This window comes from Cavia porcellus, unplaced genomic scaffold (genome assembly GCF_034190915.1).
Source record: "Cavia porcellus strain 051 isolate PalLab524CR breed Dunkin Hartley unplaced genomic scaffold, mCavPor4.1 scaffold_2, whole genome shotgun sequence".
NCBI classification, from domain to species: domain Eukaryota; kingdom Metazoa; phylum Chordata; class Mammalia; order Rodentia; family Caviidae; genus Cavia; species Cavia porcellus.
In genome coordinates, this window is record NW_026947485.1 from 91,701,494 (window position 1) to 91,723,499 (window position 22,006).

The 22,006-nt window shown below is 35.5% G+C and overlaps 1 protein-coding gene across 1 annotated transcript in view; it reads right to left on the minus strand.

Annotated features, from left to right (window-relative positions):
• Nucleotides 1-1,605: 1,605 nt before the first annotated feature.
• Nucleotides 1,606-22,006, minus strand: part of Cacul1 (CDK2 associated cullin domain 1) — a 75,629-nt gene continuing 55,228 nt past the window's right edge. The window contains exons 4-9 of the mRNA XM_063244820.1: nt 21,314-21,409; nt 16,717-16,819; nt 13,796-13,885; nt 10,297-10,435; nt 7,064-7,107; nt 1,606-6,440 (exon numbers count right to left, since the gene is read on the minus strand). Of these exons, the coding sequence (XP_063100890.1) occupies nt 6,400-6,440; nt 7,064-7,107; nt 10,297-10,435; nt 13,796-13,885; nt 16,717-16,819; nt 21,314-21,409 (513 nt within the window). The 3' untranslated portion in view covers nt 1,606-6,399. The remainder of the gene's footprint in view (nt 6,441-7,063; nt 7,108-10,296; nt 10,436-13,795; nt 13,886-16,716; nt 16,820-21,313; nt 21,410-22,006) is intronic.

Genomic DNA, 22,006 nt, shown 5'->3' on the forward strand with positions numbered 1-22,006 from the left:
CCACCCCAGGCCAAATTCATTATGTGTTATTTAACCTTCTAGTTCCTTAATAATCCTAGTAATTTGGCTTTGCCTATAATCTATTAATTACTCAGGGGTACGCTGAAATGTCCATTATATTGGCATATTAATCTACTACTTGCAGCTGTGCCTTTTTTTTCTTTATATATTTTGAAGTATGTTATTAGACACTTTAATGACTAGGAAGTTTCAGACTGTTATATTCTTTGGGCTATCACTATCAAATTGGGGAAGGGAGGGCTTACTATTAGTATAAGGAAAGAAGGACTTTACTGAAGAACTTGTAGTTAAGCCAAAATAAACCTCTGATCTCAGATTTTGTGAACAATAGTCTTTTATCGTGAAACTTCAGGATTTTGAGTATTGAGAAAAAGGCCAAAGAAGAAATAAGTTAAATACACATACAGAATGGATTCTAGTAAAAGTTTTATACTCTGTAAAAATAAAATAATAATAATAATGTGCTAAAAGGATGTTTGAACAGTATCCCACCCAGCTGAGGTGAAACTGAAAAAGGAAAACTGTCAGGTGACTTAAATGCAAAGATAAAATCACTGAGTTCTGCTAGACCTGGTTAATTAAAAACACACACACACACACACAACAGAATAGGTTACAACAAATAAACCAAAACCAAAACCAACCAAACAAATAAAAAACCAGGGCATTCTGAGAACAATGGGAAGCATCTAACACTGGGAAACTGTAATTGTAAAATAAAACTTCATTACTTCTGATGTCATAGTAGGAAAACACAAAAGAGAAATATAGGAAACATGGCCAACCCATGAAAAAATTCCCCAAGTTCTGCTTAAACACAGTTATGGCTCATGTCTACATGTCCCTCCAAAGTCTCATGTGGTCATAGGTGTAGCTTTTTTGGAGATGGCTGGATTGGAGGTGTACATTTTTCACAGTGTGTGATGCTAGCATTTATGGTGCAATGCTAGGATCAAAGGCACTAAGAGTATGAGTTCAACCCACCCTAAGTAGCCTGGATAAGATATAAGGGATAGAAAGACCCGTAGCGCTCCCTTGTTGCTTTGCTACCTTCTGCCCCACCCCATGAACTGTTTCTCCTTTGCAATGCCTATCTGCAATGCCACCTTGCCTTGGAGCTGACTATAGACTGAAACCTCTACGAATTGTGAACTAAATAAACCTTTCCCCGTTTAACTCTGGGTGTTAGGTATTTTGTCTCAGCAATGAAAGAAAAGTAGCTAAGACAAAGGCTCACAATGGAAAGATATTATATGAGAATTAAAAAAAAAGAGCAAACCAGAGAAAACTACATATGTATCTATATGCATACCATACACACCTACAGAATATGTAAAACTTTCTATGGATAGTTACATGCAATTTTTTTAATCACTATGCAAGGGGCAAGACCGACCCTCAGCCTGCCCTGCAAGGTGGTAAACCATTGTGACAAATACATGTGAATGGGTTACCATTCAGGAGGCATGAGGATATACTGAAGGCAAGAACAAACATATGTACCATAACAAGTTTCTGTGAACCAAGTATCAAGCCCAGAGACATCTGGGCAAAATTTACAACATAACATAATGAGGCCAAGAATCTCTATACAAGATTTATTTCATTAACCACAAAGTTTTAGAGTGATCTTATACACTCTAACAGAGGAGTGATTCAAAATCCACCAAGGATTAAAGGTCAGAGGCAAAGTCAGTGGCAGCGTATCTCATGTCAATTACTGTTCCATCCACCTGGTTGTTTTTCTTGGACTAATAACTGAGCAACAACTGTTCTGAGCTTACTACATCTTGTGACTGACAAGCACCACCAGGGACAAGACTTCACTGTTTCCTCATTGCCCTGGCTGTGCTGGTGGGTAGCAGAAACCCCTTACCCCATATAACCTCAAAAATTATATATAAGCATTCCTATTTCTAACCATGGCTCTCACAACTTCACACTTGAATAATTTCTCCTTTGCATGGCTGTAATATCAACAAATTGGACTAATGGAAGCAAGTAAACTGCTATTTGTTTTTAATAAAACACATCCTAGGAGAATATCCACAATCTTATTGCATTTAGTACCTAGTCACAATGTTGAAATGACATGTGAGAATTAATACAAAATATTTATTTTTTCCAAACCACAGAATTAACCCCAGAGCCACTTGATAGATTTCCCCAGAATTACAATCCATAAAATATTTTCTAAACAGTGCTGTCCAACCTGAAATGAAGATGATTTCCAACTAGCAGGGGTGCAATATTTATCCCAGGGTTCTGTAAGAATTGATCTCTATCACTTTCTTCAATTCTCTCACAGCCATGCCATCAACTTAAGCTGAAACAATATACGGATTTTGTCCCTCAGCTCTGGAAAGAGGTTCAGAACAGGGTTTCAGACAGTGGAAGAGGCATTAGTGACTTTAATCAATGGGGGGTGGGGGGACAACAAACAAAAGAATTGTTTCCTTTGGAAAGGACTCCTTTCACATACTTTGGTGGCCAAAAAGTGAGGCAAACTTTATTATGGCAATAGGATGGCCATTTTTCTATAAACTCTTCTTAAAAGTTTCATTGTACTTTCTGATAAAAATGAACTTTACCTTAAAAAATCTTACTGAAAACAGTAATTATAACTAAAAAGGTCCTGTAGCCCTCTTACAGGTATCAGCCAAGGGGTTCACATTCTGACATTGGATTTTAAAGTCCCATTAAGAGGTCTATATTGGATTTAAGTAAATGTAATATTCCAAGCTAAAAGATCAATAACACTCCATAAAAAAATCAAGTCAAAACACCCAAACAATGGTGAGAAAGCTAATGCAGAATTTTTGTTTGCTTTTCAGTTTGCTCTTTCTTATCTCAGACTAGTGTATATTCATAAAACAATGCTCCATGAGTTTAATTATAGCTGCTTATTAAGCAAGAGAATTTTACCTCAAGAGCAATGCCTCTCCTGTATAATAACAAATAATTATCTACAGTTAAGATGGGAGAACAATCAATAAAATATTGGCAGCCTCAATAAGACAAATTTGGAAGGCTATTTGCTCTGACTACAGGAAAAATGCAACAGGATTAAATACTATGATATAAATGCTTCTGCTCACTTTATAACTGCCAAAACCAATTTTGTTTGTTAGGTCATCATTACCTCTGCTAGAAGGTATACTGACCACTTTTAAGTTATCCTTTTGTGCTAAAAGACCTTCAAATCCCTCATTTGGTCTGTACAGAATATTGCAAGGTGATGCATATGCAAACTCTTCCTGAGGAATTTTTATGTGTGCAAATTTGCAACCCAACAGAAATCATAGCATACAGCAAGGGAAGTGGCAGCTGCACAGGTCGGAGCACAGGAAACGTGCAGTGTTCATGGCCATGGGCATCCATTCCTCCCCAAACTCACCTACCCATTAACAAGCTTCATCCTAATGAAAGGTAGTATAAATTTGTAAAAGGGGCAGGAAAAAACTGCAAAGTTTAATAAATCACAAGTCATGGATTCAGGTTGGTGCTTCTTCTTAGTAGCCCAGACTTAGAACTATTAGGCCAAGAGTTACACCACCAGGTTTTGCTTTTTGGGCTCCCTCTCTTTCCCCAAAATGGAATAGTAATAATTACTGCTGGGTTAGGGTGCAGCTGTGACAACAGAGGTCATGAGCTATGACACTGTTACATAAAGCTTAAGGCCAACCTTTAAAATATGTATCATCTCCTGAAACAATATTACCTATTTATTTTATATACCTTATTTGAAGAAGACTGATCTAACTCTGGCTTTCTTTGTAAGTATCTAGTTTTCAGCAGCACATAAGTACTAACCAGATAGTTTAACCACATCAATAGCATGTGCTGATGAATCAATCAACTGACATATAAAATATTCTGTCTCCAATGATTGAAATCTTCCATATAAAAGCCAGTATTTAGCAGGGGTGGGAAAACTATATACTGTCCTGGCAAGAATACAAATAAACAGGAGAGGAAAATACTTTCTGGCAAAAAGTAATATTCAATAAAAAAGGGGGGGATTTTATTTCATGTTATAAGTTAAGAATTCTGTCAAGAGTTTTAACTAATAAGCAACGTCAAATTTTACTTAAAGAAATACGTTTCATACTGCAATGTACCTCAAGCGACTAAGATTTGTAATAGCCAGGGCACATGTACTAGGTGAATTGGGTACTCCTTCAGAGTACCTTTTGGTAATAGCTTTAGGGTACCAAGCCTGACACATAGCTGGATGCAGTCACTATGCAAAAGTTCTAAGAAACTAAATTTTACAGACTTTCCTTTGCCTGCATTTTTTTTTTGTTAACACACACATTAATAAAAAGAATATAAAATATTTCTCCATTAACTTAATAATACAAAGGTATTCAAAGATTTTAATGCCAATTCATATCATAATACAATGCTTTTTTATAGGGAAAATTCTTCTATTGACCAAAAAAGGATGTTCGCTCCCAAAAAAAGCATTTGGGAATGTTATTAGGATATTGAAGAATTCATTCATGTTTAAAGAAATGTTCCAATTTTATTCCTTTCAGAGATATCATCAAAGCCACTCAGGAGACATTTCAGTCCCAGGTACTATTTATAAGCCCACAGCAAGCATTCCATTGAGCAAAGTAAAATTTAGGTTTTGTGATAAAATGGAATTCTTTCTTAATACTAGAATGTTTAAATAGATCATAGAGCCGGCATGTTCTTAGGGAACTTCACTATTATCTATAAAATCCATGATGCTGAGGGTGGATGAGTCCAACTAAAGCTCTCCACAAAATGCAACAACTCTGGCTCAGAAGTATTTAAAAATGTATCGCTCCTTTATGTTTACTCCACTGCATAATTTTACAAATCAGGGACTGCTATTAGATGACTTACTTGCTCCCAATCTCCCACTCCTACAGTCTGAATCCATCACTAAAGGACACATAGAAATGAAAGAGGTGCCTCTGAAAAACCTACAGATCAGCAACATGATGGCATCCTTGGTATGTCTTCCATTCTCAGAAGAGGTAACTATCACTAGCCCAGTGGAGTGGAGGCTATTCTCAATTTACATTCAAGCAAAACAGAAGAAAAATGTTTTTTCCTTGCCATATCTTTCTTTCTTTTCTCTTCTTTTTTTGGGCCTTGGAAAAACAACTAGAATAAGCTTCAGAGGCTTTCATGGATAATTAAATAGCACTATGAGTGTGGTGAAACAGAAAATGTGGCTCTGTCACAGCTAGAAGCAAGCCTTAAAGCAGTAGTGTGACTTCTTCCTTATTCCACTGAAGTATGTTGTTTAAGAGATGTAGAGTATAAACTACTTTCTAAAGTACTTATAATTAAATGAATCAAAGTTCACACCACAGATTGTATTTGGTTTTAGTAACTACATTACTTCCTAGAGTGTTAGAGGAAGCTGCTCCTACCACAGGACTCTCCTCCTCAGCACGGAAAGGGGGCATTCGTGCTACAGTGCCACACATCTGAACTAGGGTATCACCCACACTACAGCGGCTGGTGAAATCAGGTGAGGTGATGGTGGAATGGAAATGCTGTATGAGAGTTGGTCCCCACATTAACATGAACATGCCCTGGTGCCTCTAGGGAGAGAGAGGGAATCTGACCAATGTGCAACACATTTCTACCTTCCGACTTAATTAACATCCTGCCACAAAAAGATGCTTGACATTTTGGTGGATTGGCTCAGGATGCCATCAACTTCTCCAGGAAGCATTTGTAAATTTGACAATACCATCACACAGTTGCAAAGTGCACAAAGCTCAAGGCACAGAATAGGAAAAGGTTGTGACTTGATGGGGGAAAGGTTCTAGTGAAAGCTGAGTTGATATTTTCCTTTAACCGGACATTCTAATGCTTAACAAAGACCATTTCGTATTTTAAAGGAGGCTGTCTGGGATATGGGTGAAGAATACTGTATTGTAACCATCTGCTTGCTTTTAAAGTAAAAAGTATCTTGACATGTAAAACCAGTATGAAGTGCCAAGTCCACAAATGAACAAAACAAGTGCTTTTAAAAAAAGATTTCTTCTTCTCTTGTATTTTTGGAGGACACCGCTGATTCTCGTTCTCAGATCTCACTGAGCAATGGTCACTTTCCAAGATGCTTGTTCCTCATAGAATCTGTAGATAAACTCATTAAAGGATTGTCCCATATCATAATCACCCCCAAGTCTAGCAGCAACTGTTTTTATGTTGTTTTTTGTTAGTTTTTTAAAAATTACAAACCAAAATAAGAAGTCCAGCAACTTCTCCCAAGAACAGCCTTATGACGGAGCTCCTGAGTGCTGCAGGCCCGGCTGCGCTCTGAACACAGTCTGTGCAGCTCCAGTGTTTCCTCTTTTGGGGAGGAAAGTACATTCATCACATTCACTATCTGTATCCCCTGGAAGCTGCACATGTAGAGGAGCTGCCTGAAAAAAACACCACAACAGAAAACAGCATGAAGAGCAGACAGCACTTGAGAATGGGAAAAAACATACATTGATTCCACATGTTTTTCTCACTCTTCTCCCAATCCCTCAAAAAGACTTACTTTATGAGCCTCTTAAAATTATGTGGTTGTGAGAAGAGTGGGAAAGAATGTGGGCCAGGGATTTAGCTCAGCAATGTAAGCACCTGCCTAGCAAGCGTGAGGTCATGAGTTCGATCTCCGGCACCAAAAAAAGAATCAAGATGTGTCATGCACGTGTACCAACTCCTCCTGATGAATGTAATCATCACATATTGCATACATGTACTAGTAAAAAAATTTTTTTAAAAACATGTGACTCTGAATGAAGTTAAAAAAGTCAAACAAGATAATCAAAAACTGACGCTGGGGTCACTTATCCCATCTTTATAGATAATGAAGAATCTGGTAGCCTCTTGGCAGCTGCCCGAAAATCACTACCAACTTCAGAACTGCCAAGCCTGCAGAACAGCCCAACACGGATCATGCACGGTGCCTCCTGTGAGCACTGTCAAGAACACATGGCTATCAATACAATCACAAACCATCAGGGGCTGCCTAGCATCAAAAAGCATCATTACTTACTGTAAGCCAACTCGTCCCCAGCTCTCTTTCGGGACTGGTCACCTCTAAGGATAACAAAAGAGGAGGAAGTGAGCAGAGCATACCAAAACAGCAGAAATGACCAATACAATTGACAGCAGAAGTATAGCAAATATTTCAGTTCTCACCTAGCTGTGTTTTAAAATAGAGATAAGCTGAGTCATTTGTAACTTAACCATTCTTAAGAGTCCAGCCTCAGATACGGAAAGTTATTAAGTGAAGGATCATCTGTAAGAATGGTTGACACCAAGTTCCAGAAATTACTTCAGACTAGAAATATGTCCTTCAAGACAAGCCTGAATTCTGCTATCAACATCCCTACTGAGCTGCACATACCAAGGCAAATTTCAAATATGAAATACAGAAGAAAATGAAAAATGTTCCTTTCCTAAAAGCCCTCCTGAAACCAGAAACTCTTAAAGCCTTTGAAAACTGCCGGAACTTTAATGTGCCTTAAGATTCTTTCTGTGGGTGAAGAACATGAACTTTTCTGTGTGTTAACCAGCTCTTCTTCAAACACTTACAGAAGTTTTAGTTTCACTTTGCAGGTCAGAAGACAGAAATTCGGATAAAGCACTATGTTACTTCTGAATCCTATTTGTGTCTCTTGGGCTTCTCAGACAATAACCCAGACAAATGATTAAAATGCTTCAGTAATGAATAATAATGACCAGTTCACCAGATGCTTCTTCCTCAATCTCTTAGCAGCATTTATATGGTTGATCTCATCCTTCCTGAAACACTCTTTTTCCCTTTAGTTCCTGACCTTCCTTCTACTGTATTTCTGTTCCTCTATTGAGCACTGCTGTTCCTCCCAACACTGTTCTAGGCCATCTACTCTTCATGTACACTCTTCCTCAACCTAGGGAGTCAAATCTATTTTATTTTGGACTAAGAATCAATTTCTTAGTCTGATGTGGTGGCACATACCTGTAATCTCAGTAACCTGGGAGGCTGAGGCAAGAGGATCTCAAGGGCAAGCCCATCTGGGCAGCATAGTGACTTAATGAGACTCTGTCTCAAAATGAAAAAATAATTTAAAAGGCCAACAATGTAACTCAGTACAAAGGCCTTGGGTTGAACCCCCAATACCACCACCAAAAACAAAAAGAATTTTTACAGAAAGAGCTCCTAGAAATCAAAAGGAAAAAAAAAAGCTTAACAGAGAAATGAGCAAAGGACGTAAGTGGGAAGTTTGCAGAAAAAGACATGCCAACTCTGAAAATATGCTCAGTTTTACTTATAACAAGACATATGCAAACTAAACCAAATCTAAGTAATTCTTTTTCCTCTGCTAGACTGAAAAAATTTTCAAGTGTAATAACACACAATACAAGTGAGGCCATGAAGAACAACCATTTTCAAACTCTGTTGCTGGCTACGCAAAATGGAACATACCGTATGGAGGACACTTTGATAATATTAATCAAATTTATAAGTGCATTTACTCTTGACCCACCAACCTATTTGTGAGAATTTAACTTGTGGATATATACCCAACAGGTATAAAATTGTAGGTTGTTCTCCACTGAAGAATTCTACAGTATCAAAATTCAAATGGGCAACTATTAGAGAATGCTTAAATAAGCTATAAAATATCTAACACATCCATACAATAGATTGTGTGAAAGGGAACAAAAATGAGGACATAATTGATGTTTCTTGTATTTGCACACACACATGTGCATACACATACACACACACATAGGAGGAATCACAAGAAACTAGTAATAATGATTATTTAATGGTAAGGGGACAGAAGAGAGCCACACTATTCATTACATACTCTTTATATCATTTTTATTTAGTGAACTATATTAACATACTAACTTCAAAAACAAATAGATAAAAATTAACATGCCATTAAATAATGGCTTCATTCCATATATGAAAATAATATCACTCAGTTTCTGTTGGAAATATTACAATTAATGTCAGGAAATACCTGCTTCTCAACATCAAGAAAAAAAGCTAGCTATTTACATTCCAGCATTTTCCACTGAGCATTCCTTCCCCTACCCACAAGAAAGGAAGGTCCACAAAGCCTATCTCCACAGCTTCTCTGAGCCTTTACAGTGCAAGAGGCCAGGGAGAGAGGTAATGATCAGTGGGTTACTCAGTGCCCCCACTACCCATGAGCATAGGAGCCTGGAGGATTTAAAAGGGAACGAATACCAATAAGAACAAGAAATATTACCTTTCTTTCCAACCACTGCTGAAACAGACTCAGTGATCCCAGTGAAGGCTAGTTTTACTGAAATTTATTTTAGCCTCAGAACCTTGGAAAAATGAATGTTTACTTTTACCCTAACCAGCAAAGTGAGTCAACACTGAACCTATACTGTGGGTAGAACCATGACTGAAACATCATAGATGTCTTTTTGTTTTCCTTTTTACAACTCTTCTTTAATGTTAGGAATTCAAATACAGGAAAATACATAAAGCCATTCTGAAAATCCACTAACAGAATTTGAAGGTGGTCGTTATTCATGGCCTTGTTTGTAATTGTTATAATTCTGGACTTCTACCAATCTAGAAGGTAAAAAAGAATTACTCAGAATTGGTTCAGTTTGCATTTCTCTCATTATGAATGAAGACATCCTAAGAGTAAGAAGTATGAAAACGTAAGATGCTACTGTGTCCTTAAGTGATCTAGTGATATAATCAGGTGTCTCCCCACAAATATTCACACTTTTATTTTAGTTGAAAAAATGCACTTTGTAAGATTTTTTTGGGATATGGCTATGAATTGCAAAAATTTTTTAAAAATAAGCAAAGTGTTTACACTAAAGGCAAGTAAATTTTTTGGATATGTATAAAAAGACATTCTACTTTTCAGTAAGAAAAAAATGAAATGAATAATTTAAAGGCTTTTTGTTAGTTCTATCATAGAAGTACCTGATAACTAATCATAGAATTTCTACGTTTTACCACACATTCACACTAAGTTGAAGAACTCTTAGAGGTTACCCAACGTAACTGCTCACCAGTGAGAAATTCCTTCTTCAAGATACACCTGGAAAAGGGCACCTTTCACAGTTCAAACCATGCTTCAGTGTTACCGTAGTCGAGGAGCTGATGACCTCTCCGGGCAGCAGCATCTTGGCCCATGGACTACAACTTTTTTTTCCAAGAAGCTCAGTACCCTTCCCTGCCAGCCCAAAATGGCCCCAGGAAAGGATATGCACCGTCACTAACTAAAAAAGACAACTTGCCTTGTAAAACCGTTCTGTATAAGCTCTCTTTGAAGTTTCTGGTCTTGAGCAGCATATTCAGAAAGCTCAGATTCCATTGCCGGAGGGAGAATGTTTGGAATAAATTTAGAAAATAGAGTTGGAGCCATCTGAACCCACTCTGTGAGGGAGAAAAAGATGCAAGAAGAAAATCATACAGATATATGGAAAAGAGAAATTTTTCTTTTGTTTAAAAGAACAAAAATATGTATTAAGCCAAATTTAAAACGGGGAAAAACTACTTCAATTCTATTTTGTTAAAGAAATCTAAAGAAAAACCTCTTTACAGTATGAAAGAACTTTTACTTTTTATAGATTTAGCAGAATGAACTAGTGAATTTTTTTAATGGATCTGGTTGAAAATTCTAAATATGGAAGAAAACATCAATAGGAATACTAAAAAATTCTGAGTGGGCGGGAACTTGAGGAAAAAAGTTTGATGGAACTATCAGTCCTATTAGCCATTAATTAAAACAATATAGTGGTCCAAGAATAGAAAACTAAGAGATAATAATAAGTACACATAAAAAAGAAAGCAATACAAGAAAAGGGGTAAGAAGGACTGAGAATTTAATAACATAAGCTGGACACAATTAGTATGCTGAAGATAATATTTTGATCCATATCAAAGCATAAAAGAATTAAATACATAACAATAGAAGGAAAAATAAGTGGCTATCAAATTATTAAGAAAAATATCAAGAGGATCACATATTCAATAAAAAAGCAAAGAAGTCCCAGGAAAATATTTTCACCAAATATAACAAAAATAACTTACTATATGAGTATTTGTACTAATCATAAAATGAGATAAAATAAATGAGTAAAAGACAGGAACGGATTCTTCACATGAAAAGCAAAAACAAACAATCAAATAATATTCAGAAAAATTCAAGCTAGAATAAACACAGCCTCCAACTCCTCCTCCTTAGTGAACGTTAAATAGAAATAATGCCCAACTGCATCAAGGACAGGATGAAGTCAGTTCCCCTCCTTGCTGGTGGTCCTCAGTGGTCTTTTTACCTCTTTTCTACTGTTTTCATCTAGCCTTCTTGAAATTCTCCTTTTATACAACTTGTCTTTTAAATTAAAAACCATAAAAATGTTAATGCTCTTTAAGCTGGTAGTCCACTTTAAAAACTGAAATTTGAGCAAATACTTCTAAATTGGAATGAGCCACATTTGATGCTGCACGGTATTGGGTCAGTGGTAGGTAAAAAGGGGAACTAAAACAGTAAAATAGAATAACTAAGTACACGATGGCAAAAATAAGCAAGCACTATAAATGTTATAAAGGTCACTCTGCTCACTCTTGCACAAACTCATGGCAAAAGGTTCTCAATGGGTCTTTCCTAACAACTCAGCTCAAATATGGCTTTAGAAAGCATCCCACTCCAGTGCTCTGAGAAACCACTAATTAATAAATCAGAGTTCCTAGAGACCAAATCTTTCTGCCACTTTATGGAACTTCAGGTAATGACTAAAGCACTAATCAAGAAACAACAACAAAAAAGTATATGTAAAAAAGGTAAAGAAAGAATGAGTGTCTAAAGACCAGATGTTAACACGACAACAGAATCTCCAAGAATTAGGGCCCCAAAATGTATAGGTAAAAATATTCCAAGTGATTCAGATGCAGGTGTACGACAACCAGCACTTATGAAGCCCTGCTGTGAAAGAAACTTTTACATTTAAAAGTCAACTTTTAGAATGTTCTAACCTTTAACTGCTAGAGCAATACAGCTGCTTTAATAAACCAGGAACATCATAGATACTGGCAAGATGTGTAAATGTCAAAATGTTTAAAAAGATTTCTGAAAGAGCCTGTGACAGAAAAAGTGTACAGTAAAACTCACCTTCTGAAAAGGACAATTCTCAATGACTGAATTTTCCTCACAAGCAGTATAAGTTCTATTATAAGAACACTAACATGGATAAAATAGCATTTAGATAAACATGCATCACAATTTTTTCTATCTATAGTGATTAGTTTTGCTCTGGAACTTTGGTACTAATGATAAAAGCCAAACCTGATAAAGTTAACCCCTTGGGAAGCAGAATTTTTCATATTACACTTCAAAGTCTTCCAACATAAAAACACAATTCATAACCTACACACAAAAAATTTCCTAAGCTACTCACCACACTATAGTAAAATGAAATTCAAAAGGCTAAAAAGTTACAAGAAGAAAAATACCACATACTGGGATACATGCAATAAAATAATTCCTCTTAAAAATTAGAAAGAAGATAGCTCAGGACCTGATTCAAATTAAGTAACAACAGCTAGGTGTTGCAGTACGTGCCTGTAATCCCAGCACTCAGGAAGCTAGATCAGGACTGCCATAAGTTTAAGGCCAGCCTGGACTACACAGTGAGGTCAAGCAGCCCAGACTGTTCAATGAGACTCTGTCTCTAATCAAGCAAGCAAGCAAGCAAGCAACAATATTTTTGAATCCTCTAGAAGTCATTAATTGTTTAAAGTAACCTGAGAAAAAAGGTATTCTGAAATTAGACTATCTGCCACTAGCATTTCCACTTAACTTCCATTTTAGCAAACTAAAATCTGCCACGTTTTCAAGCTAATTAATTCACCAATCAAGCCATCAATTAATTTAAATAAACATTAAATGAAAATGACTAGTAACAGCAGCAGTTAACATTTCCACACTCATTATGTCATGAGGTATAATATTAAGCTCTTTGTATCATGTTTTATTTCATTTAATCTTCAAACGCAGAAAGGTAATTACTGTCAAAAAGACATCTTTTCATGTACGACCGGAGAACAATGCTCTACTTTGAGAACTACTGCAGTTTCTCCTTCATAGGCATTTTATACCTGGCTAGAAGACATTGAATGAAAAGTTGGAGGCTGTGGCTGACAGAGTAGGAAAATATCTATAGGCACCTGGGGATTTCTTTAAACCTGCAATGTTTTTATTCTAAGACAGATACTTTAAGATAATTTATAAACCATAACTTTTACTACAGTACTCTTTTTGTTCTGCTCTTCTGAATCTTCCCAGAACATCCTTATAAAATGACTATAATTGTACCAACACTTCTAGATTCCTTGCCAGTTCACAATAGGTCTAAGATGGTAAGAGTTGCCAATGGGTATGACTGTACTGTGGAGTGGTCAAGGAGAAACTCTGTTTATAACAAAGACAGCAAGTAAGACCAAATGTGAGTCTCAATTTTGTATGAAGTGTATCCTGTAATCATTTCTTCTATTTCATTTCCCCTCACAGGAGCTATATAAATCAAACTAACTGATTCTCACTAGTACACAAAGAGAATCAAGTGAGTTCAGAGTTTACATTTCACACTGATCATATCTACTCAAATTTTTTACTATAGCAAGTCTAAACACTATTCGATCTCACAAGATTCATGAAGAATCACTGCTCTCTTGAATCAGCCTGTAACATAAAATAAGTAAGCAAGTTCAAGCCCAACAGAAATGATGGCTTTTTACCTGGTCTGAGAGTATACAAGCCTTTCACAATATTTGCCATAGTCGAAGGTGTGACCTGAAATGGTGTTGACTGGGCTTCTAAAAGTAAAGCTGAAATAAGAAGACAGAAAAAAGGATGTCAAGGATCCTGATTGTCAAGATTTCTCCTGCTATGATTATTTCTCTCAAAGACCAAAAGGTAATAAGTGCAAGAAAAATCAGTCCAAGAGGACAAATGAAGACCAGGGGTTTAGCTCAGCAGCATAAGTGCCTGCTTGGCAAATGCGAGGTTATGAGTTCGATCCCCGGCACCAAAAACAATAATAATAAAAAAAAGGACAAATCAAGAGTTTTATAAACTTAAGGTTTAAAAAACATGCAGTAGCTTAATTTAACCGGTAAATACTTAACAAAGGTTGGGTGGAACACTAATAGATATAAATCAACTCACTGAGGTTCAGAAAATAAAATTTTCTGAAATCAAATAGTACTTCTGACATTTAGTGAAAGTATTCCCATTATGTCTGGAAACTAGTGGGTGACAGAAGTCTGAAAGCTTGTGCTTTACTCTTAATTCTGTATTTTCTAGTTCCTCACACATGCCACCACTGCCATGCTGATCTTACAGGCAACTGGTATTAATAAACTGTCATTGTAAGCAGTAGTCTTCTTCTAAAAATCAAGTATTAAAGAAATAGGAATTTTCCAACAATCCCACTATCAAGAAGTCAATAAATCCCATAGTTGTAAAGCTAGAGAACTCATAATTTTGAGACCTACGTCTCTTTAGGAATCATGATGTTCAAGTCTAGAGGGTAAGCACGTTCCTGGGTCCTGCACTCCTCTTCTAGTTCACGTGTTCCTCTGTGCTACGAAGTTTCCCTTGTGGCATCTGTCCTTTATTAATCTACTCTAAAAATTAAAACTAAGATTCCACTTTATTTTACAAGCATGTAAGTATGAAAATGATTACACTACAGGCCTGACAGAGCACTGGCCTATATCTGCAGTGAGAAGTCAGTCTTTATGCATAAAGGAACTCTTCATGAGTACTAAGCATCAGTTATTTTTTAGCAGAGGATCTTCCTGTGCCTTGCACTCCTTTAACACATGACCTTCTCATTTTCCTGACACACCTCCCTCCCACCCAGAGGCAGAGTCCGTGTCCTCTCCTCCAGTCTAGGCTCTGTGACTGCTTGCCAAAAAGATACAGCAAAAGTGACATAGTGACAACTTCTGGGCTCAGGCCTTAACAAACCAGCAGTTTCTGTTTCTTGCATCAAACTGCCCACAAGACCCTCCACCAGTTAAGCAGCAAAATAAAAGAGACTGCTGCTGTTTGAACCCATTATGTTCCTGGATGACTTGTTACATGGCAGGAACAAACAGAGCACTAACATATCCAAATGTATTAGAAGTCAAAAGGAAGTTACCGATCAAATTTTAGAAAAAGCACAGAAACTGAGTGTAGTAAGCAGGTGATGGTAAAATGTGTAACTAGACACAAAATATCAACCCTCAGTAGCAGTGTTATTCTGTTTAAATTAATTTTAATCTCTCTGCCTTAATTTCTATAGTAATGACTATACCTATTCTATAGGCCAATGAGAATTTAAAAAAATAGTATTTGTAAATTATCTGGAACAGGTCCTATAGTTGTATGTAGGTGTTTTCAAAAATCTTTTTGATGACTACTGATACAACACTGTTAAACATTTATAGAGTCCCTTGTTCTGGAGCCCAAACCAGTATGTCTACTGGTCACTTTTAATATCTCTTACACTAACCCCAATGCCTAGCAACTATCCAGTAAAAATACAGCAAATTCAGTTGTACCCAATTTACACAAGCTTTAAATGTCATTTGTATTGAAAACCAGATTATATAATAAATGAAAGAAGTAATGTGTTAATGCTTTTACTCTTGCCAAATCAGCATTTTATTCTCTTTTGAATATTCTCTTCCCAATAAAATTTACTCCCAAACTACTAGAAAGTTTAAAAACATATTTATGAAGAAAATAAGCTTCCTATCAAATTTTAAAACAGAAGAAATTGTGGTATACTTTGCAACAAAGCAGTAACAATGTCAAAACCAGGAAATGGCTGTAATTAACAGTTACATTATCTCATGCGATAATATTCATAGATGTGAGTGTTAGCCTTAAAAAATATATGCTCAAGATTCTGGGCCTCTATTTTACATTATAGAATCCCTTGGGAACATACTAAACAAACATATATCATCTTCATCAAGACTCTTAGCTGAAAACTGCCTTTCTAAAATAAACTAGCCCAACACTTAACAATTCCATCTCTTAATTTAAAATAAAAGTGGAAAAAAAGAGTTTATAATCAAGTTTATGAAAAAAATTCTTTTGCAAATTCCGGTAGAAGTTCATTATCATAGCTGCTAATTATGCTTAATAGGAAAGCAACAAAATACTGCAAACTCAAGTATGTACCAATTCTTTGAAAACGCCTTGGGATGTATGTATATCTACACTTCCTAGAAGAACTTTTAAAGAATGCTGAGATTTTAAACCTGGAACTTCCTAGACCACAGCTGGGAGGGGCGTGTCCTTTCAGGACAGGTGGCATGAGGTACCACCTACCGACAGGGGCAGGCAACTTAGGAATGGGGAGAGAAGGAAAACTAACTGGACGCTGCCCTGTGTAATCATCTGCAAAGCCATGTTAAATGTGCTGTAAGTCCCTAATTCACATAAGAGAAAATGCAGGACCAGAAGAGACTCAGAAACGTATCTAATACCTTCTATTCATGAATTCCCCATTGTGTCTTTCCCTATAGAATAGGAGAGGCTTCAACACTTCCTGATACCTAGTTCAGATGTCTACACGGGCTTGTATGATAACACTGGAGGTGGTTTGCTAGCAGTGTCCTCTCGCCTCCACAATAAGGTAAATTAGTGAATTACTTACGCATTAGGCTATAAATGTGCTTTTCTGCAACATGTTCCGTAAACAGCTTTATAAGATCATCTTTCAAATCTCTGTTAAGCTTAGTTTCGATGTAAAATTTATTCTGAAAAAGAGAATAATTTTTTAATACGTCAGAGGAAATGATTAGTCTCCTGAATAAAAACACTAAATATCATTTTAGGAAATAATGCATAAAAGTCATTGATTAAAACAACAAACCAACATCAAACAACAAGAGCCCTAGTACGTCCTTCTGGCACGAGATTGTAAGAATAAGCTAAAGTGCTATGAACTGAAACTTAACACTGGTGTAGAGACACGACAGAACCACACTGTGTAACATGCTCCTTTAAAAATCTTAGCCAGCCAGAGGTGGTAGTGCACACCTGCAATCCCACTTCTTTAAGAGGCTGAAGTAGTAAGATCTCAAATTTAAGCCTAGCCTGGGCAACTGTCTCAAAATAAATTTTTAAAAAATTCAAGGTGCTAGGATATAGTATTGTGTTTATATTTGCATTTTTGTGAATTATCTGTCCATATTCCTTTGTCCATTTTTCAACAGAAAAATAGGGTTTGTTGATCTTTTTCCAATTAATTCATTAAAACTGATTTATTATTAAAGAAAATAAATCTTTGTCTCGTGTTTACTACTTATTTACTACTTATTTTCCTCCACCTATACTTTGCTCCTGGTGTTTCACTACACAAACATTTTTAAACTTTATATTGTCATAGTCTAATATTTTCCCTCATTAAAAAGGAAAATAGGTCTGCCTCTGACTTAAGAAAGGCCTTTTCTCATTCCAAGGCTACATGTGATTCCTTCTAGTTCCACACTGTGTAACAAGGAAAACTACCTGGATTCCACAATATTTCATTTTTAAAGACTTACTCCATTTAGAATTTGTTATAAAGAATACAGCAGTTATCAGACTCCTACTCTCCAAAATGACTATCAACTGCCTCAACACTAAGAAACAATCTGAGCTTTCCTTATTGATCTGAAATATCTTTTTTCTTTATTAAAATGTTACTTTCAGGGTTTCCTGTTTTCCACTGCCGCGATCTATCTATCCCTGAGCCAATGACAAACGCTTTAATTACTGCAGCCTTCTCATTCATTTCAGTATCAGTCAGGGATTGTCACCTCCTATTTGTCATTACAGCACCTTTCATGGTTATTAGTTTTATTCATTTCCCACATGAATTTATCAAGTCTGCCATATTTCTTTGCTAAGAAATTGTTTTCCCATTCAGAAGTAAACATCTGATGAAAATGTATTTTAAATTACTTTTTAAAAAATCAACTAGCTACTCTCATTACTGAAATTTTTAAATCAAAATTTAGAACAAAAGTGATTTGACGGTATGCTTTAAAGTAGACACCTATTTGACACTTGTAGTTTATATAAAAGAATAAAAGATATAATATGTTTTAGTCCTGAAGGAAAAATTTCTGCATTTATAGCATTCTTCTCTGCTGGCATACCATACTGTTAACATTTAAGACCTCAAGGTACTGCATCTCAATGTGCACTTCTTACTCTTCCATAAGTAATCAGAATCCGTTAAACAGAAACAGTATGAAAACTTTAAAAGTAGTCAGCAACTCTTAAGTTATTTTATCTCTTTAAATAACAAGACATTAAACTTTTAAACTATAATGAGGGTAAGTTCTAATATCCTACTAAACATGAATACAAAACATTTTTATTTGATCTCTGTGTCCTTCAACAAAAATATTTTGTGGTAATTTAGGGTCTTAGATACAATTTATTTTCTAGTTTATTGACAGGTAGATACACATACACATATATGTGCATAGTTTTTACAAAATACTGAGTTTCAATGTGATATTTTCTTCACACATATATATAACACACTGTGATCACATTAATCCCATTACCCTCTCGTATACCTCTTCACCTTTATCCCTCTTCCCTTCTGCTTGTCTAATAATCATCTCCATTTTTTCATGTCATTTCCTCTTTTAGACTCCACATTTGAGGGAAAACATTTGATACAGTTTTTCTCAGTCTAGCTTATTTCACTTAACATGAAGATTTCCAGTTTCATCTACTTCCCTGCTTTTCTTTATCCATCTGTTAATGGGCACCTAGGCTGGTTCCATGCTTTGCTCTAGAATAAATATAAACATGTATGTATAGCTGACTAGTATAGCTGACTATATACAGTATGTATACAGTATAAGTATGTATACAGTGTGTAAGTATATAAGACTATACATACTTACAGTGTGCTGACTTTAATTCTTTTGGATATATACCAAAGAGTGGTAATTGCGAGATCACATGGTGGTTCTATTTTTAGTTTTTTGAGATACCTCCATACTAATTTCCATAGTGACTAACCTAATTTACACTCCCATCAGCAATGTACAAGGTTTGTTTTCCCCGTATTATCACCAGCATTTATTATTTATATTCTTGATGGTAGCTGTTCTGTCTAGGGTAGAATGGAATCTCAGTGTATTTTGATTTGCATTTTGCTTGTGGTTAAACATATTCATATATTTATTGGCCATCTGAAAAGTATCTGTTAGTTTCTTAAATAGTCACACAGACTTTGTTTAACAAAGATAAATTTGATGAAATGTTTAAAAATTTGTCACCTATTTCTGTGACTACAAAGGACATTTTGATGATTATGTCCCTAACAGGTTAAGATTTCAAACTATTCTTTCATATACTTTTCTAACAAAGAAAAACCAAAAGCTTAAAAATGTTTTATCTCTTGGATAAAATAACTTATATAACCAATTTTCCCAAATAACCAGAAACCAAATGATATAGTCTATATGGAAAATTATAATTTAAGAACCCTTAGTTGAATTTTGTTAGGTGGAAGAGTACCTTTGAAGTTTATTTGTTTTTACATGATACAGATTTCTTAAATACTACCTTAAAAGTTTGGCAAAGCAATCATGGCACTAGAGAAAAGTGCAAATCATTTTCCTCCCACATTCAACCTAATTTCTTATAAATTAGCTATTCATGTTTTTAAAGCCATGGTTAATTCAAGCTATAGTAATTCAATTTTTGTTTTCTTTTGTTTCCCCAACCTACTAGCCAATATGCTCACTAGAAATGCCATTAAAATGGCAGACACAGAAACGAATAACCTAATCAGCTACCCTTAACTCCGTTATCTATATAGGCCTCAAGTCCTATGCTTCATCAGCTCTCCTTCCATTCATTTTTGAGAACTTAGTGAAAATAAGGGTCCTGTTACAATGAAAATGAAGCATTTGCTCAATCACTACAAGATACTTACCTAACATATACCAGTGATGAATAATCTGAGAGGATTTTACCAAATGATACAACAGGGCTACCTCCAGGCTTCCTAACTCTTTCTGAGAATTAATTTGGCTGACCAAGGTACAAGTAATTATAGTATTATTAATGAAATTTAACTAGTTTCACAAATCACCAAGGAGTTCTGGTAATTAAACCAAAAGCAAAGGCTTTTATCAATTTTTTTCCAAGACAAATCTTGATTAAAAAAGAAAGGCAAGGGTCAGGGATTTAGCTCAGCGGCGTAAGGTCTGCCTTGCAAGCACACAGTCCTGAGTTCGATCCCTGGTACCAAAAAAACAAACAAACAAACAAAAAAAAAAAAAGCCTCTCTGATTAACTTTTAACATTGCTATCAGTATCCCAGTAAGTATTGTTTAAATGAAAATAAGAATTATTAGCTTATGAAAATTATAAAGTATGATAAGATCTTTTACAAAGTGCCTTTTGTAAATTAGAGGTAGTTCAGTTTTCTGGTTTTTAAAATTAAATGTGTTTTATGAAAAATGATCATTTTTAAGAATGGTATTCCACATACAGCAGTGTCTATATTACAGAAGGTAGGAGCAACCAAACATCTGGTTCTCTAATCTAAAAAAACAAAGAGTCAGAATAGTGGCTTCTAGGAGCTCCTCCATTCATCAGGAACACTAACATTAAGACTCTACAACTTACGTACTTAAAAGGGGGAGAGGAGAATCAACAACTTAGACTCTACAAATTATACTCATAGCATAACTCGACAATAAAAGAGATCATCAGAGTGGAATTAATATTTTATTGCTTTAGAATGTCTTACTTGGCATTTATCACACATATTTTTGCTTGCCTTAGATCTCCTCTTTCTAAGGAAATCTTATACAATAAATCCTCAACTTACAAACAAGTTCTATTCTGGGAGAATATTCATAAATTGGAATCCTTTATAATCCTACAAAGCGTGCCTTATATAGTACACCTATGAAAGTTTGCAACTCAATTATTTGTAACCCAGTGACTGTATACTTTTATTTTTCCAGGACCAAGCACAGTGCCTTCCATGTGATACAAATAAAAGCTTAATGGGTGATTGCTGATCATTAATTCAGCAATTGTTACGGAATTTTAAATCTGTAAAAGGAAAAATAGTTCTGCATCACCTGCATCACCTATACAACATTACTGAACATTACTCAGTAATATTGTATCCACTTCTCAAAATTACACAAAATATAGTAAAAGAAAAACAAAACACATTTAACTCTGCATCTTTTTGAAAGTAGGAAACAGCTTGAACTTACCATATATATGAAAAGAGGCACAATGCTCTGCAATGCTCCCATATATTGTCCAAGAGCTATATTAAATCTTTCAATATAGAGATCTGGAGGGCTGGCCTGTGAAGAGGAAGATAAAGGTGATCATTCTGAGGAACCAGGTCAAAGTCCTCCCACCACATTCTGGAATGCAAATCCACTCAGTATGAATAAAAAATTCATACTGAGATTCACAATAAAGGAGACACATTTATGCATTTAAGTTAGAACTTCTATCTTGTTTCAAAGCCTGTATGTAAAGCTGTGCTTTGGTTTAGCCATCTTTAAAAATGTGTAACTTCAACATGTTAATTGAAAGATCTGTTCTCAAAAAAAAAAAAAAAAAGGTCTGTTCCCTTAATGAGCAAAAAGGTATATTCAAAATGAAGAAAAGTTTTAAATTATCACTGAATTATGTAGACATCTATAGGAATCAAACTACAGGATGAGAATGGAGACAAAGAGAAATTACACAAAGTGGAACAGGCATGATATACTTTTAGAATAGCTAATGAGGTTTTGTAATTACCTTAGGCATAGTGATATTCAGAGTTCTATGTTAACCTTGGTTGTGGCTAACCTTCTGTGGCTAACCAACTATACTATAAATATTAGTTATAAGGCAGGAACTGTTGGGAGCCTGCCGTATTACCCATGAGAATATAGCCACAAGATGGC